The sequence below is a fragment of the Acartia tonsa genome, chromosome 12 (genome assembly GCF_053477335.1).
Source record: "Acartia tonsa isolate MP-2025a chromosome 12, ASM5347733v1, whole genome shotgun sequence".
NCBI lineage: Eukaryota > Metazoa > Arthropoda > Copepoda > Calanoida > Acartiidae > Acartia > Acartia tonsa.
This window is the reverse complement of record NC_137271.1, coordinates 31,731,025-31,747,709: the sequence shown is the minus strand read 5'-3', so window position 1 is coordinate 31,747,709 and position 16,685 is coordinate 31,731,025. Positions and strand designations below refer to the sequence as shown.

General features: G+C 32.3%; 1 protein-coding gene and 1 long non-coding RNA gene across 3 annotated transcripts in view; one reads left to right on the top strand and one right to left on the bottom strand.

Moving 5' to 3' along the window:
• Positions 1-16,685, top strand: part of LOC145333435 (cGMP-dependent 3',5'-cyclic phosphodiesterase-like) — a 94,770-nt gene that overhangs the window by 29,706 nt on the left and 48,379 nt on the right. For both annotated transcript variants that reach the window (XM_080178578.1, XM_080178576.1), the window contains exons 3-5: positions 9,271-9,348; positions 9,736-9,774; positions 16,353-16,439. In XM_080178578.1, the coding sequence (XP_080034704.1) occupies positions 9,271-9,348; positions 9,736-9,774; positions 16,353-16,439 (204 nt within the window). The remainder of the gene's footprint in view (positions 1-9,270; positions 9,349-9,735; positions 9,775-16,352; positions 16,440-16,685) is intronic.
• LOC145333911 (uncharacterized) lies at positions 180-3,912 on the bottom strand. The gene is made up of 3 exons (XR_013884645.1): positions 1,128-3,912; positions 885-974; positions 180-361 (listed from the first exon to the last, which is right to left on the bottom strand). It is a non-coding gene; the product is annotated as an uncharacterized LOC145333911 (long non-coding RNA).

Sequence of the window (16,685 nt, the reverse complement as noted above, 5' to 3'; positions counted from 1 at the left end):
TTGGCATCCGGGTTAAGCTAAGCCCTACTAACGTTTTACAATTTCCGCAAGTTAAAAACAAATTTGCAATATTATTTTATTTTTAAATTTTATTACGGGCAATGAATTTTAATAACATATCAATAGGTTGTACATTTTTATAATAGATAACAATTAATGATTGACATACAAGAAAAACGTCAATTACAAAACAATTATTTTATTATTAACTTTACATCAAATTAACATTTAATAGTTATTTTTCCTACAAACAATAAGGATTTGTTAAGCAATGAAAGCATCTAAGCAAAAACGGAAATGATAACTCACCACTACATCTCTTCAGGCTGAAACCTACAGCTACTAAAACAACCGCCGAAACCTAAATAAAATTAAAATAAAAATAGAATTATTTAGACCCTATTTTTCTAACTTGTTAGTATATTATCTTTTGTTGTTAAACAACTAGTTCCCAAACTTCTTTGTGTGTGTAAGAAAATAAAGGCTTGAAAATTATTCTTTGTTATGTACCATAAATAATATATAAAATTTAGTTAGGAAATTATGTTACCAACATTATAAAAAAAAAAGGGTAACTAATCACGTCCGCGATTGCGGCAAGATAATTGAGTCTTACAGTTTTGCCTAGCCGTTGAATGAAAAATTTTTCTCCCCTTTCGTTCACAAGGTTCTTTTTTTGCTTGCGGAATTGATTCTTATCTACGCAATTAAACTAAATCAAATTTCTATTCTTTATGATACATAAATAAACGTTTTTATTTGCTTATACCGCATCTTTTATATTTACACAACGAAATGCTTATTAATTATTTATTATGAAGTAAAATAATAATTATAAGTATTTGCTTTTGAAGCCAGTAAAAGTGTTCTGTAAATTATCTTACCAAGAAACATGAAAGTACAAAAACAATCAGAAGTAGCCATCCGTTAACTTCATTCTTGCAAGTCTGACGTCCATCGAGTCCATAGGTTTCCTAAAAAATTAACTATTAAAAACTTTTTCATAACAAGTTATATATTGGATATAAAAATCCCTAAAAATATTCTTATTTTTCAGGATCGACCATCCTCTATAAAACATCTCAGATTGTACCTAATATTGAAGAATTATATAAGGTAAAACTCACCTTGAATCCCAATAAAGCATTGAAGACCGCTTGTCTAGTATCCGAGGTCAGATTCATCTTGTTGTACTTGATCTCATCACCGGTTTCTTTTTCCCTTAAAAAATACGTAAATTTATAATATGTATCTAAAAAATATATCTATATAAATACAGATGTAAATATATATATTACATAACCAATCTGCATTAAGATATATTATTTTATTTTCTTATGTCTGCACAATACACAGATATGGAATAAATATTTCAGAAAGTATTTGTCTACACATTACCATAACGATCGATATGGTCTTATATTTGTAAACAATTTGTAACGGTTTTTAGTTGGGTTTCGTGAATATCGGAAAATTCAAATCTCAAAAGTGGTCAATGTTTTTACAATACTCACACAAACAATACAGTGTGCGCTCATAAAATACTATCTTCCTGATTTTTCAAGTAAATAGCGTTTTTACGCTTAAAAACATACCAAAAAATCGCGAAAAAGTAATAGAAATTGCACATTAATGTACATAAATATTATTTTTGAAATAAAAACCCCAAAAAGTTCCAACCCTTTAGGTATAAAATTACCGGTTTTTCGAGTGCGCACTACGTTTATTGGAGCGCCAAATATCAAGGTACATTATGAAATACAACAACCCCTTTTCGAGACGCAAAATATACATACATATATACATACATATATATAATATACACATGTATTATATATACATGTATATACACATAATATACACATGTATATAAATATTAGACATATTTCATTTCAATTACATAAAAGTAAACGTAATTTTTAAATTCATTTCAAAGATCAAATGAGTAGTGGAGTTAAGTTTCCCTGTTCCTATCTTCTTTAATGGTCTTGATTTTCTTTTTTAAAAAATGGCTTAAAGATACCAGATAAGATTTTATAATAAGATCTTGCTTTTCAAGTTTCTAGTTTTAAATTATTTTTGTTTCCTATTAAGGTATCCAAGACAACCTTTGACGACGAAAATTTTAGACAAAGCCTGCATGATTAATATCTACAGACCTTGCCCTTTCTCGAGGTTTTTACCTAGACATTACCTGGTTTCTGTTAAACCATCTCACTCTGTGGGGTGATTCTACTCAAACATTTATCAGCGCCATATTATTACATTTTTTACAAATGTGTTTGCTCACATTATAAAGTTATAGGGTTAATGTCCCTAAGTTATACAAGAAGGAGTGCAATGTATACACCAGCTAATACACAAGAACCAGTGTTTATATCTCCTTAAGTCAATCCTAATCAGGAATAAAATATTAAAGCTGGTATTTATTGACATGTCCCTAAACTAAGCATTTTATAATTCACTCTTTATAAACCTGCGTCCCTAAATTAAGCATTTTATAATTCACTCTTTATAAAATTGCGTCAACATTTTATAATTCACTCTTTATAAAATGATTAAAGCTGGTATATTATTTACCTGTCCCTAAATTAGGCATTTTATAATTCACTCTTTATAAAATTGCGTCAACATTTTATAATTCACTCTTTATAAAATCGCGTAAAATATATCAGCCGTTAATTCAGTCTTTAATTGGCTAATAATCAGTATGTAAATCAATCAATAATCCCTTCTTTATTCGATTGAATAATTATTATAAAAAGATAATTCAAACTTTATCTAGTTGTTGTAAAACATGTCAGCCGTTAATTCATTCTTTAATTGGCTAATAGAATCGAAAAGTAAATCAATCAATAATCCCTTCTTTATTCGATTGAAGAAATTATTATAAACCATTCTTTATAATTAAATACTTGTTCGAATCAATATAATAACCAAGTTGTCATACTTTATTTGGTTATAATATAAAGAAAATCAACAAAACAAAAAAAAAACAATAATTATGATATTCAATTCTTATTATAATTATAATCAACAATTCGTATATACTATAATTTTGGCGACATTCATTTATCTTTGTTCTTAATTTTTTATTGTGTTACATAGTACTGCAAAAATAATAAATTTTCTTTAACAATTCAAACATTTTCGCCAGTAATTATGATACAAAATTAATATAATTCACTGATAATTGTAATACAAAATTTATGTAATTTAAAACATTTGTTAATATGTGATCTATGTATTTTAATATGTTAAATATAAATGAAAACTCAAAATGAAAAATTGAATCAACTTTTTGCAATAAAATTAAAGTTACAAAATCATTTACTTTTGATATTTTTTATGCTTAGTGACAATTACCAATTAAATACAAATAGTAAATATTTCCCTTTGATTAAGAAAATGATATTGATTAACATTTTTTAATATTTTGTAATATATAATATTGCTTACTATGTAATAAACTAATCATAATGATACGAAGCAGCGCCACTTCTTCACAATTGTTCGTTGTAGTTCTCCTTCAAATTATTCATATTTTCCGCGAGCTTCTACCTTGCAATTTTGGTTGAATCATCATATTGTCATCGAAACCTGAAAACAAAAACATTTACTATGTTGAAGACGACTTTTGAAAATAACTTCTAAATCTACAAAAGATAATCCAGGTTACTGAATGATTGTAAGTTCCTGCCTCGTTGGCCTCATAAAGAGGGGGGAGCATGTTACAACTTTTGTAACACCTCCGAAAAATATAAACCACAACCATGCATACTGCGCGTGCGGACAACCAGACAAGAAGGAAGCACAAACTACCTGTAGAAGAAGCCAGTCTTTTTATCACACTCAAAGTTTAACCATATATACTCTATTTGAAATGTCAGATTAGTGAAATATACATTGTTGATAAAATATCTTAGTTAATTAAGTACGTAAAAATGTAATAGGTGTTCCTTCGTTTCCGCACTTGTGTCATATTATCAAATTGGCTTAACAACTTTTGGGACTTGATTGAATTTTGATTGATTGGTTCATTAACTTGTGTTACTAAAAGTTTTAACCACTAATTGTAATATACAGAAGAGGTAATTTTGTGTATTATTATTGGGGATACACAGTACATAAATTTATGGCCATTGTCTTATTCCTTTAATTCCTTTGACTGCCCCTTCTTTTCGGCTGCACTTTCTTCCTGAAACATACAATCATTAAAGTAAAAGAATAGAAGGGGGAATGAGCTATATGTAACTCTGTATTTGGTCTTTGAAATCAGCTAATAGCGTAGGAAATGTAAACACAACCGAGTCCCTACAAAAAAACAGAAAGCAATTAACTAGCAGACAAAAAGTGTCTCCACCACTTGGTCCAGTTAGTCTAAATTATATATCTATACTTATACATTTAATATCCAATGTTATTCGTTTGCGATTGTGCCATTTAGCTTGGGATCTTAAGGAATGAGACAATAAAGGATACATTGATGTACATCGCCAATGATGATAAACAAAATTAACCCTGCTGTAAATTAAAATTATTTGATTTAAAGTTTGAACACTAATAGTTTGAAACCAACCAATCACAATTCAATGAGAGTATCCAAAGTTTTAAAGCCATCGAATAAGAGAATAGTTATTTCTCGCATCGTATTATAAACGGCTTTCCGCGGATGTAAAATGTACAATTATGAGATTAAAACTAGTTTTTTTTAGCCCCGAGGTGCCGAAGGCACCTGCTAAAAAAACTGGTTTTGATCTTATGATTATACATTTTTATATTCGTCGTAGAAAGCTAGATATAATACGATGCTAGACATAGTTTTTTCGTATGGATGAGAACCGGTTCCTATCCACCGGATTCGAATGAATAAGAGAATATAGTTTATAAGTTGTATATAATCTACAGTGTAGTGTCCCCTCCCTTCCTGAGTTTAGCGATTGCGAAGCACTACACGGATGTAATTTGATGCGGAAGTGAATTTACACCCAAAAAAATTTTATTACATTCATATTCCAATATATTTTTATCATTTTTTGTTGCGAAGCTATGATTTTGCTAAAATATGATTTTCTCGGTCGCATCTTTTTTTATAACTCACTTTGTCAGTCCGTCTGTCATGGATGTTGCCATCCTTGTTTTTTAATGAAAACTATCCTGATAAATTTGCAGTATTCGGTTGATGTGCAATTTCAATGTTAGAATGTCGACTATTTGGTATTAAATAAAAGGGATCTACTGCAGTTCACGGTAAGATATTGCTGGTAAGCAATATTTCCAAAAATCTATGAATTTTAAAGGCTGCTAGCTGCCAAACGGCTGAACGTACAGATCATGCCCGCAAACTTTTTTAAGCGGCATAAGAAGGCCTACAAATAATCTGGAATAGCAATAAATCGACAATGCATAATTATCGCGCAGTGCAGAGAAATGCGCAAAAAATACCTGTTTTACACGTTTTTTCTTCAGTGAAGATTTCCCTGTGCATAATTGGATCTTGGCTATTCCAGATTATTTGTAGGCCTTTTTATGCCGCTTAAAATAGTGTGCGATATGATCTGTACGTTCAGCCGTTTGGCAGCTAGCAGCCATTAAAATTCATAGATTTTTGGAAATATTGCTTACCAGCAATATCTTACCGTGAACTGCAGTAGATCCCTTTTATTTAATACCAAATAGTCGACATTCTAACATTGAAATTGCACATCAACCGAATACTGCAAATTTATCAGGATAGTTTTAGCTGTTTTGGGGGAGGTCATCTTCATCCTCCCAATACAAATTGATCCCCTCTAACAGATAAATAAATATTTTTTCTTTTCTTTTTAAATTTTCATCTTATGTGCCCCTAAAGTCTTCTAGGGGCGTAGCCGCTAGTATATATAAAAAGCAATCTGTTTATTTTTATTCGCGTTAAAAAATGTTTGTTTGGTTTTAATTTTGAGTGAAAACTGGCCATATTTATCTTATTTGTTGAAAAGTAAATCAAATTCTGTTTATTTGACCTTTCCATCTTAGATTTTGTTTATGAATGATTCAATTTTGGTGTTCATATAATGTTATTGTGCTGAATCTAGCGCCTGCGCCCCTAGCAATTATGGGATCTCTATTAAAAAGAACAGCGAGTGAGTGGTCAGAAAATAGCCTAAAACCGTCCTTGGACCTATGTGAAGCTTCCATAACACGTAGAACTTTATAGGTTCAGTGGATAGCAAGATATTAACTGACTAACAAAAGTTTTTTTATTATAAAATAGGAAAATAGGATAGTACAATTAATAGTTAATGCTAGTTATAATGTCAACTTAAATAACAGGCAAATGTGACTTTTATTGTACGCTATATAATTTTAAATGCAAGTCGACATAATTTTTGCATTTCTGACAGGCCGACACAAAAAAAAGATAACAGAAAATACGGATCATGGAAGGAAAACGAAGTAACGAGTTTTGTCGTGTTTTCACTGGAGCTATTTTAGGTTAGGTAAATGTTAATATTTTTCCCCAAACGGTTAGGGAATTAGCCCTGCAGGGTTAGAGACCCCAGCCCCCACAGTAGCTAAAAATAGGGGAAAGGCTAATGTGTAAATACGACGAAACCCGCTACTTCGTTTTCTTTTCATGATCCGAAAATACTGAGCTCGATCTTTAAATCGTTTATAGGTGATTTAAACCGGGGCGATTCATTTGGCGCACCATCAAATTATTAATATCAATCTTTAAATCGAATTTGCATGGGTGATTTGAATCGGGCAGTGGCGCGGGCCCGGCGCGCCAATGCCACTCACTGAGTGGCATTGGCGGTTTAAATCGGGGTGATTTATTTAATAAATAAATATTTTTTTTTAATTACTTTAATATTTTATTGCAAAACTATCGTGAAAACATTTTTATAGTTATTTTTAAAATAAATTATATATTAATGTTTTATATAAAATACTATACTGACACGGTATTTTATATAAAATACCTTACTGACACTGCTTAAGTAATAAAGTTGTACTGGCGCGGATCGATATTTTAGTGAGTGCGCAAGCGATTTAACAACACCGCACCGAAAATCTTTTAAAAATCAGGTGCGCTGTGGCTTACCACCAGCGCGCCTACGGTTCACCTCTGAATCGCCCCGATTCAGCGCGGCATAAAAACGATTTAAAGATCAAGCTCTGCTATGCTAATTTTGAATAATCTTTCGTCTTTTAGAAACAGAGCATTGTTTATTTACATCACGTAAAAGCGGTTTAAAGATAAGAAAAAGAAAATGTTCAAATATCATTTCAAATGTTCTTTCGATGAATTTAAACAAAAATATTCATATTCATGAACAAGTTAAACAGGTTTTTCATTATGGCTGCACAACCGAATTTTACCCGCTGGATTAAAACCAGTTTTAAGTCATACGGAAAAATCATGTACAGCATCATATTACAAACAATTTTCCACATATTTTAAAAATAAAAATAATAAAAAGTTTTTTTTAGCCGGGCCATCGACCCCTTGTGTAATTAATTGGAATTAAATTTAGAATTTTTGATAGGGTAACAAAGGATAATAAAGCCATCATTTTATTGAACACGTAGACAGTAATGATTATAGAGTTGCTACGCTTTCCTGATTACATAAAATGGGAATAGTCCCTTTCGTAACATCGCCCCATAAGGGGCGATTCGTCGTATTTTTAAAATGGCTTTATATAGGTTATTTTAGGTTAGGTTAGGTTATATTGGGTTAGGTGATTGCCCCACAGGGTTAGGTAATTGGCCTCGCAGAGTTAGAGCCCCCCGCAGGGGCTAGAAATAGGAGAAAAGCTACTGTGAAAAATACGAAGAATCGCCCCATAAGGTGCTTTGTTACGAAAGGGACAATACCCCATAAAATTGTTACAGTTTTTATACGGAGGGAATCCTAAATAAGTATTTAATGGTTAGGTGGTATTAGTCAAGTCGGACAGATGAACGTACAGACCATTGTTATAAAGAATCCGTGCTATTAAAAATACAAAACTGTTATACAACTTTATTTACTCTAGATAAGAGAAAATATAATATAATAATTATGCTTGCTTAGTTAATAGACCATTTTTTATCAGGGATCTTAAGGGATAAGACAACGGCCGATAAATTGATGTACATCCCCAATAATGATACATGAAATTATCCTTCCTGTAGATTATAATTAGTGATGAAACTTGCTTAACTTCATGAACCAACCAATCAGAATTCAATAAAAGTCATCAAAGTTGTTTAGCAACGAATAATAAAACGTTATTATAAAACTTTGAGGACTAATGTAATAAATTGCTCAATGTCCCCTACCTCCCTAATTTACTGTAGTGAGGCTACTCTATAATTGCAATCTCAATGTGCCTAATTACTTTAATGTAAAGTCTACGCCCTAAGGCCCATATGGACACTTTAATACACCTTTTATGGATTTTACATTCTTTTATTGTAATTATTAATTAAAAATATACAGCTTTTTAAGTTTCATGATAAATAAAAAACAAACAAAATAAATAGAAATGATAAGAAAGCCTTATTCTTTAAATTGAAATAAATTCCAATGAAAATCATTATTTATAGAAATGAAAATAATTCTCAAATCTCAAATTAAATTTACATGAAAACCATTTCACTTATACACTTCTTACAATAAGCACTATATTTACAACTAGCAGCTACGCCCCCTAGAGGCCTCTAGTGGCACTTTAAGGGAATGGGAAGTCGACCCCAACACTTTCGATTGTAGTTTAAAAAAGAAAAAGTTTTAAAAAGAATATTTTTGGGGATGGGAGGGTGTTAGTACCCTCCCCTAAAATAGTTATAAACCTCCATAGCACCTATGAGAATCTACCCTGCAAAGGAGAACCATATCGGTTCATTGGTCAGCTAGATCCTTCGGTACAAACGCACACAACCAAATAGACACATACATATCCTATTACTTTATTATAAGGATTTCCTACAGATAATGCTTATGGAATGGTAAAATGTTTGTATTCAAATAATTGATTTTTTTATTACTTGGATCTTACACCAGATTTTCATGTTCTATGATATATTGAACTCTGTAGCGGGCTAAAATAAGGATCTCATCCAACCCTCCCCATTCATCCCATCCTCTTTCCTCCTTCTGGATAAACGGCCCGACCAATAAATTTGGGGGGAAATTGTAACCTAAATTAACGACAATTTTTCTCCTGTTATATCATCCACGTAATTTAATGTAATTTTTTAAAAAGTTGTTGTAATTGAAATATCTAATTTTTTTAGTTGGAGTGTGTAACAGAAGCAGAGACTGCAGTTATTGTACCTATTGAAAGGAAGGAGAGAGAAAGTCTTTTTGTACAGGTACTGTTTTAAAATTCAGTGATCTAAAGGGATAAGACAATGGTCGATAAATTGATTAAATGATAATACATAAAATTACCCCTTCTGTAGATTAAAATTAGTAATTCAAAGTTTGAACACTCAAGTTAAAGAAAAACTTATCAAAATTCACTGTAGTCCCCAAAGTTGTAAAGTCAACGAATAAGAAAACAAAGTTATAAAACTTTGGTGACTAAAGTAATAAACAGCCCATTGTCCCCTCTCTCTCTGCTTTAAATCTGCTTTATAACTTAGTTTCTTCGTCCTTTTTTGCTTTGCCACAAATGGATGTTGTCATATAATGAGCAGTCTTATCGCTCAGAACTCCCCCAACAAATAAATATCCTTTATATTTTTTTTATATTTTAGGTTATTGGTACCAGGAAGCAAGATACAACCGCTATACCGGTAAGTGTGTCACAGGGGCGTCCAAGCTTTTTTATTTGGGGGGGGGGGTAAAATGAAAAATATTTTGGCACCCCCAAATTCGTTTGAGGGGGGTTAGGGGTAATCACCACTTTACCCCCCCCCCCTTTGGACGTCCTTGGAGTGTAACCTCCGTAGCTCGTAGCTGTGTTTGGTGCCCTTGGAAAATGGGGATAGATGTCACCACTTTTGGCATACCTTTTCTATTGACGTTATATTAAATGGAAAAAGAAAGGATGGGATAAATGGTGTTTCCTGACGTCAATAGAATAGGTAGACCAAATGCAGTGACATCTATCCCTATTTTGCTAGGGCACTACAGACAGCTACCCCTAGCTACCCTTATTATATGTAGACTTCCAAGGGGGGCGGGGGGGTAAAGGTGTGTTTACCCCCCCTCAAAATTTGAAACCTATTATTTTTTCCCCCTCAAAGTTAACAAAAAGTACATTAGATTACCTCCCACAAAACTTTCAAACCCCTCATATGGAAAAAACCTTGATAGAACCTTCACAAGGTAAAAAGCCGTGGCATAAGGCTAAGACTAGTTTTCCAAAAACCGCTCCTTCTGCAGATTTAAACACATTTTTAAATGGTTCATTGGCTTGTGTCCTAGGTACGGATTTAAATAAAATTCATACAAATTTGCCTGAATCAGAGAGGCGTGCTATGAATGACTTAATTCAACTTCAAAAATCCCGCCAAATCACAATTAAACCGAACGATAAGACAGGTGGCTGCTCCGTTCTTAACACTTCTGATTATATCGATTCTATGGAGATTTTACTTACGGCTAAACACTTAGATGCTGATGGTCAAGAGCATCCGTATTTTCAAGAGCTAGATGCATATCAGGCAGATCAAATCCAGTTTAATGACCATGAAAAGCTTAAATCTGAAGTAAATAAAGCTAAAAAGGAGGGCTGGATAGACAATGATACAGCTTCATGGCTTGTAACAGAGGAGCCAAAGCCAGGTAGATTGTATGGCTTGATCAAAGATCATGTAGCTCCTGAGAAATGGCCGCCAGGTACCACTGTACCTCCCCTCAGGCCAGTAGAGTCAGCAAGTGGTACCACTTTCGAGAATGCAAGCCATTTCGTGGATATTCATTCTAATCATCTGGTTAAATCCTTGCCATCATATTGGGAGGATACACCAGATATGCTAAGGAACTTTGAGCAGGAGAATCTGAAAGGGCCGCAGCCTCCAGGTTCTATTCCTGTCACTCTAGATGTGTCAAGTCTGTATACCAATATTCCCTTAGTCGAGGGCATAAATATATTTGGTAAATTTTTAGAAACAAGAAGTGATAAAAGTGTTCCAACTACATTCTTAATTACTCTTTTAACCCTAGTGCTAACATGTAATGTTCTTGTTTTTAATAATAAGTATTATTTACAACGTATTGGGACAGCAATGGGCACACGTGTTGCTCCCACTTTTGCCTGTTTATTCATGGGTGCCATCGAATGTTTGATGCTAACGTCATGGAAAGGCATCAAACCACACCTTTACAAACGATATATTGATGATATTTTTTTCTTTTGGACTGGCACTGAGCAACAACTTTTAAAGTTTATTGAACATTTGAACAATTTTCATCCTTATCTTAAATTTAAAGCTTCTTACAATTTCGAGACTAAATCTGTAGAATTTTTAGACACTGTTATATCAATTGATAAAAATGGTTATATTAAAAATGATTTATTTGTTAAACCTGGCAAAAAATGTTCTTATTTGCTTACATCTTCTTGTCATCCTAGTCATATAACTGAAAATATTCCTTATTCATTAGCTTTGAGATTAAAACGCATTTGCAGTGATAATTTAGATTTTGTAAAACAATTAGTTACTTTAAAAGAATTACTTTTGACCCGTGGATACAAACCAAATTACATTTTAAAAGCTTTTTGAACGTGTTTCTGCAATTAATAGGTCAACTGCCTTGAAAAAAGTTGAGAAGAAAATTGTAAACCGCCCAATTCTTAGTTTACAATATGATCCACGGTTGCCACATATTTCAAATATTTTGTTTAAATTCTGGAAGGTAATGACACAAAATCCTTTATTAAAAAAGATTTTTCCAGAGCCACCGATGGTGTGCTGGACAAAACCAAAAAATCTAAGAGAATTTCTCATAAGAGCAAAGTTGCCAAAAATTTTAGTTCCAAAAAGACCTTCCAGAAATAAGATAGGTTTTAAACATTGTGGTAATGATTGTATGTTATGTAAATTTTCACCTAAATTTGTTAACAACATTGTATCTTCTGTAACAAAAGAAACTATTCCTATTTTATCTAATTTGACTTGTAATACGGAAAATATTATATATTGTATAACTTGTACTAAAGATAATGGAACATGTAAATCTCATCCACAATATATTGGACAAACAGGACGTAAAGCAGTGGATAGATTCAGAGAACACAGAAATTCAATTGAACCAAATTCTGTAAAAACTGTAGGACAACATTTTTCACAAAATGGCCACAACCCTTGCCATTTGCAATTTGTTCCTTTTGAGCAACTTAAAAGTAATAATCCTTGGATAAGATTAGCACGAGAAAAAAAAATTTTATATTAGAAAATTTGAACCATTGTTAAATCGTAGAACTTGATTCAAAATGCAGTTGCAATTGTTTTTAAAAATGTTTTTTTCAAACTATATACCCTTCCCTTTCTCTCTCTCATTACACAGCCAGTTTGACCGCTTTTCCTTTATTTGGTGTTTGGTTGTGCTAAAGTAAAGATCTAAACAGTAGCTGTGAATTTAAAATTTTATTTTTTATGATATATTTTAACATTTTGACTATTTTTGTATAATTCTTAATGCTTTTTTTTTCATTTATTTATGTTGTTGTTTTCTATTACAGATGCGATTGATAATGAAGATTTTTTTCTTTGAAATATATTTCGTTATGAAGCAGCAGTAGTTACTAATTTATAAATGTTATGGTTGAGATAGATTTATAACTGTTAAAAGTGCCCCTCATATTAGCCCCTTCTCCCAATCCCCCCCCCCCAAAAAAAAAAAAAAAAACTTGGACGTCTCTGTCCCTTGTAATTTTAATCACTAAAAGATATAAAAAAGCAGACAAACATCTAATTACTTTTTCTTTTTTGGCATTTTGAAAGTGGCTAATTTCTTGTTTTTTTAAATTTGATTTATTTTCTTTTTGAAAGCGAAGCTTCTCTATAATTAGGGTCTTTCTGTCCGTCCGTCTGTAACGTATGCCAAAATATCGTTAATTTATATATGTTAGAATTGTCCTTTTAACTTCAAACTTGACATGGTGATTCCTGAAGTAGTTTTAGATAGCAGTTTTGTAACAAATTTACTTACAAGTTTGTTTAGACTTAAACATATATATTCTACTTATTCGGATCCGACACTCTATAAGTGTTAATGTTCGCTTGTCCTACCGTTTCATCACTTTTGCAGATGTTGTCGTCCTTGTAGTTGTCAATTGAAAAATTTACAACAAAAATGTTAGTAGCTGTTCGCCGGAAAAATGTAAAGAATTTGAGGTTGGCGCCAGTTTAGCCTGTGAAATATTTATTTAGTATTTACAGGGGGAAAAAGCTATTTATCGCATGCAATTATAGACAGCTTTCCGTGGATATTGAAATGAAAAGAATAAAACCAGTTCTGATAGTTTAATTAGCCGAATCCCGGGCTAGCAAAACTGGTTTTAATTTTATCATTTTATTTTAATGTTCGTGGGAAATTGTCTGTAATGCGATTCTTATCAAGCAGATATTGGTTGGTTTAAAGCAATTAATTAAAGGTGCTTATCAAGCAACAAAAACCACCGCCCTTTTATCTAACATCTTAAGCCTATCCTCTGCGGGGTCTATAAATGCGATACCCTAACCCTGTATCCAAAATAACCTGATATAACCTAACCTAAGTTTAAAATTAATACATTATGAACTAGACCCTCCCAATATTTTTTTCTTATACAAAATAATAAGGAGGGGGGGGGGGGGGCGTTCTGTGCCGCCGAGTGTAAAGATTCAGACAACTCTGATAAAACACACTGTAATCTAAAGAATATATCTTATGAAAACAAATAATAAAAACTATAAATTAAATCTATGATAAATAGATCTTTTTGTCTTTTGAGTGGACTCTGCAGTGAGTTGAAAGTTACTGTAATGGACAGACTTAGTTATAAGGAAGAATTGCTTTTAAAAGTACAAAGCATTTTTATCATAGATAGAACCTTATTTGAACAAGGATGACAAAACTACAATAATTTTTATAGAGTGTCAGAACTTAATAAGCAAAACATTAATTTGTAAGTCTAAACAAAATTATACATGGAATTGTTGTAAAATTGCGTAAACACGGGAACTGTGTAAGGACATAATTATATTTTTTGATTTATTTGTAGATATGCTTCGATTAAAATATTGTATCTTATTATCCTAGAAATTAAATTAATAGGATAATTATATCATACAAAATGTTGTTGTAAAAAAAATCAGCATGTTTTAAATGGATGTACGGACTTGCTGGTAACGATAATAGAGTTGTTATGCTTCCTAAATCGTTACTAACTGTTATAAGAATCCTGATGCAAAGTTTACACTCGATAGGACAATCTAACATGTTTAAAGTAACAAAAAGAGCTAATCGTTACGGTCGGACTGATCGTAATTGTAGAAAAGCTTTATTTTTCAAAAATACGTTGAAAAAAATCTTTAAAAGACGTCATGATTTTTGTTTTTACTTCTTAGCAACACAAGTAATTGTGCTGAATTGTAGGAATACAGGGATAAGAAAATAAAGGAATATAGACATCAGAGCTGGATCTTTAAATCGTTTGGTGGTGCGCTGAATCGGGGCGATCCAGTTTGGCGCACCTTGATATTATTAGATTTCAATCTTTAAATCAAAATGGAATGGGCGAATCAGCGCGCCCAGTGGCGCGGCAATGGCACTTAACGAGTGACATTGCCGCGCCAAACCGGGGTGAACTGGATCGCTATCTAGCAAAGCTTGAGCTCCAAGATTATTTTCTCTTTCATTGTCCTCTCCCTCCCATCCTGACTTAATTACAATCATGTTCGATAGATAGGCTGACAAACTAAACTTTTTTTTATCTTTCATTTAAATAAATAAAAAAATGTAGATAAGATTTTAATCACCACTAACGGATTGAATTATATTTTATAGGGTAGCTTTATTAAGGTCCCAAAATGGTTTTAGGCTATTTTTATTTTGGATTTAATTCTTGGGATGGTTTTAGGATATTTTTTCTGCCCCCTTCCTACCCCTTTTTATACTGATCTAAAGGTGCTGTAGTAATACTTAAAATTTGACAGCTTTTTCACCATTATATTAATTCTAGTTCATTTTTATTACAAATGTATATTATTTCTATCTGACATAACATCTGTCACGCATACAGTTCCTACGCAGTCTAGGTTCTGCATTTTCTATTATTTTTATATATGACTTCTTGAAAATTATTTATATACAAAAATTCCTGTTCTACTATATTGGATCCAGTCTACTGAACAATAAGATTTTTTTGTAGCGAATCTACTGTATAACTTACTATGCCTTTCTTACTGCCCGCCCTAAGGGTGAAATATTATTTACTCAGCTTATATTTACGATAGAACACTGTTTTTTGTTAACACTTCCATCTTCGGGGGGAGGGGGAATTTGTTTTGGGCTATTTCTCTTGGGAGGTTAGAGGTACACTTCTCAAAGAAAGCTATAAACCTTCCCAGGACCTATGAGAAGCTACACTGTAAAGTAGAACCATATCGGTTAAGCGGTCAGCTAGATCCTTCGCTTCAGACAAAAAATAAATCCTTACAACTTTATATAATAGGATACCAGATTTTTGTGCTTTGCACTTAGAGATTTTGTCATTTTTGTTTTACATATGCTTGTAATTTAAATCTATTTTTAGCTATTATTGTCTGCTATTTTTGCATTCAATTTAGATTAATTTTAAAAACAAAACTTTGGTTTAATTTTGTTGCTGTTGCTACTTCAATTTTGTCTAAGCTGTTTGATTGACTTATTACAGAGGCTGTAGCTGCTATAAAGCTGTTTTGAAATGTATTGCCTGTGGCTTATTGTTTATTATCATTGTGGATATGAATTTATTGTTAAATATCTGATCCAGTGGCGTGCAGAGAGATTTGCTAGGAAATATTGACACTTTATGTGACTTTTCCACCCTGACACCCCCTTTGGCTATAATAAGTGGGTGGAGACAGTTGTCAAATGGGATGAAGATTGGTGTAAGGTGAACACCGAGAAAGTGTGTATCCACCTCCATTCACACCCCTTCCACACACCTCTAAATTCTTATCCTTTATAATCCCAGATAAATCAATAGTTATTTCTCGTATCGTATTATAAACGGCTTTCCGCGGATATAGAATTGTTTTAATCTTATAATTGTACATTTTTATATTCGTAGAAAGCTGGATATAATACGATGCTAGATATAGTTTTTTCGTATGGATGAAAACCGGTTCCTATCCACCGGATTCGAATGAATACGAGAAATATTATTTTTAATGTCTAGAAAGAACGGGTATTGAAAGAACAGTTGGATGAATGCAAAATTTTGTATCTGGCAGATCTACCTTCTAACAGCCATAAAGAGTTACAGGTACAAGTTTTTTTTGATGACGATTTCCCTTTTATTGCACCTGGGCCACAAACATACTGGACCACAATATGAAAAACTTTAGTATGATGCTTATTTTAGGTTAGGTTAGGTAAAGGAAAGTTAAAATATCCCCACAGGAAATGTCCCCGCATTGCGAGAGAACCCCCCCCCCCCTTTCCAAAGCTTTTATAAATAATAAAAGTAACTAGAGTGTTAGTTTGTAAAGAAAATATCCACGTTAAACCT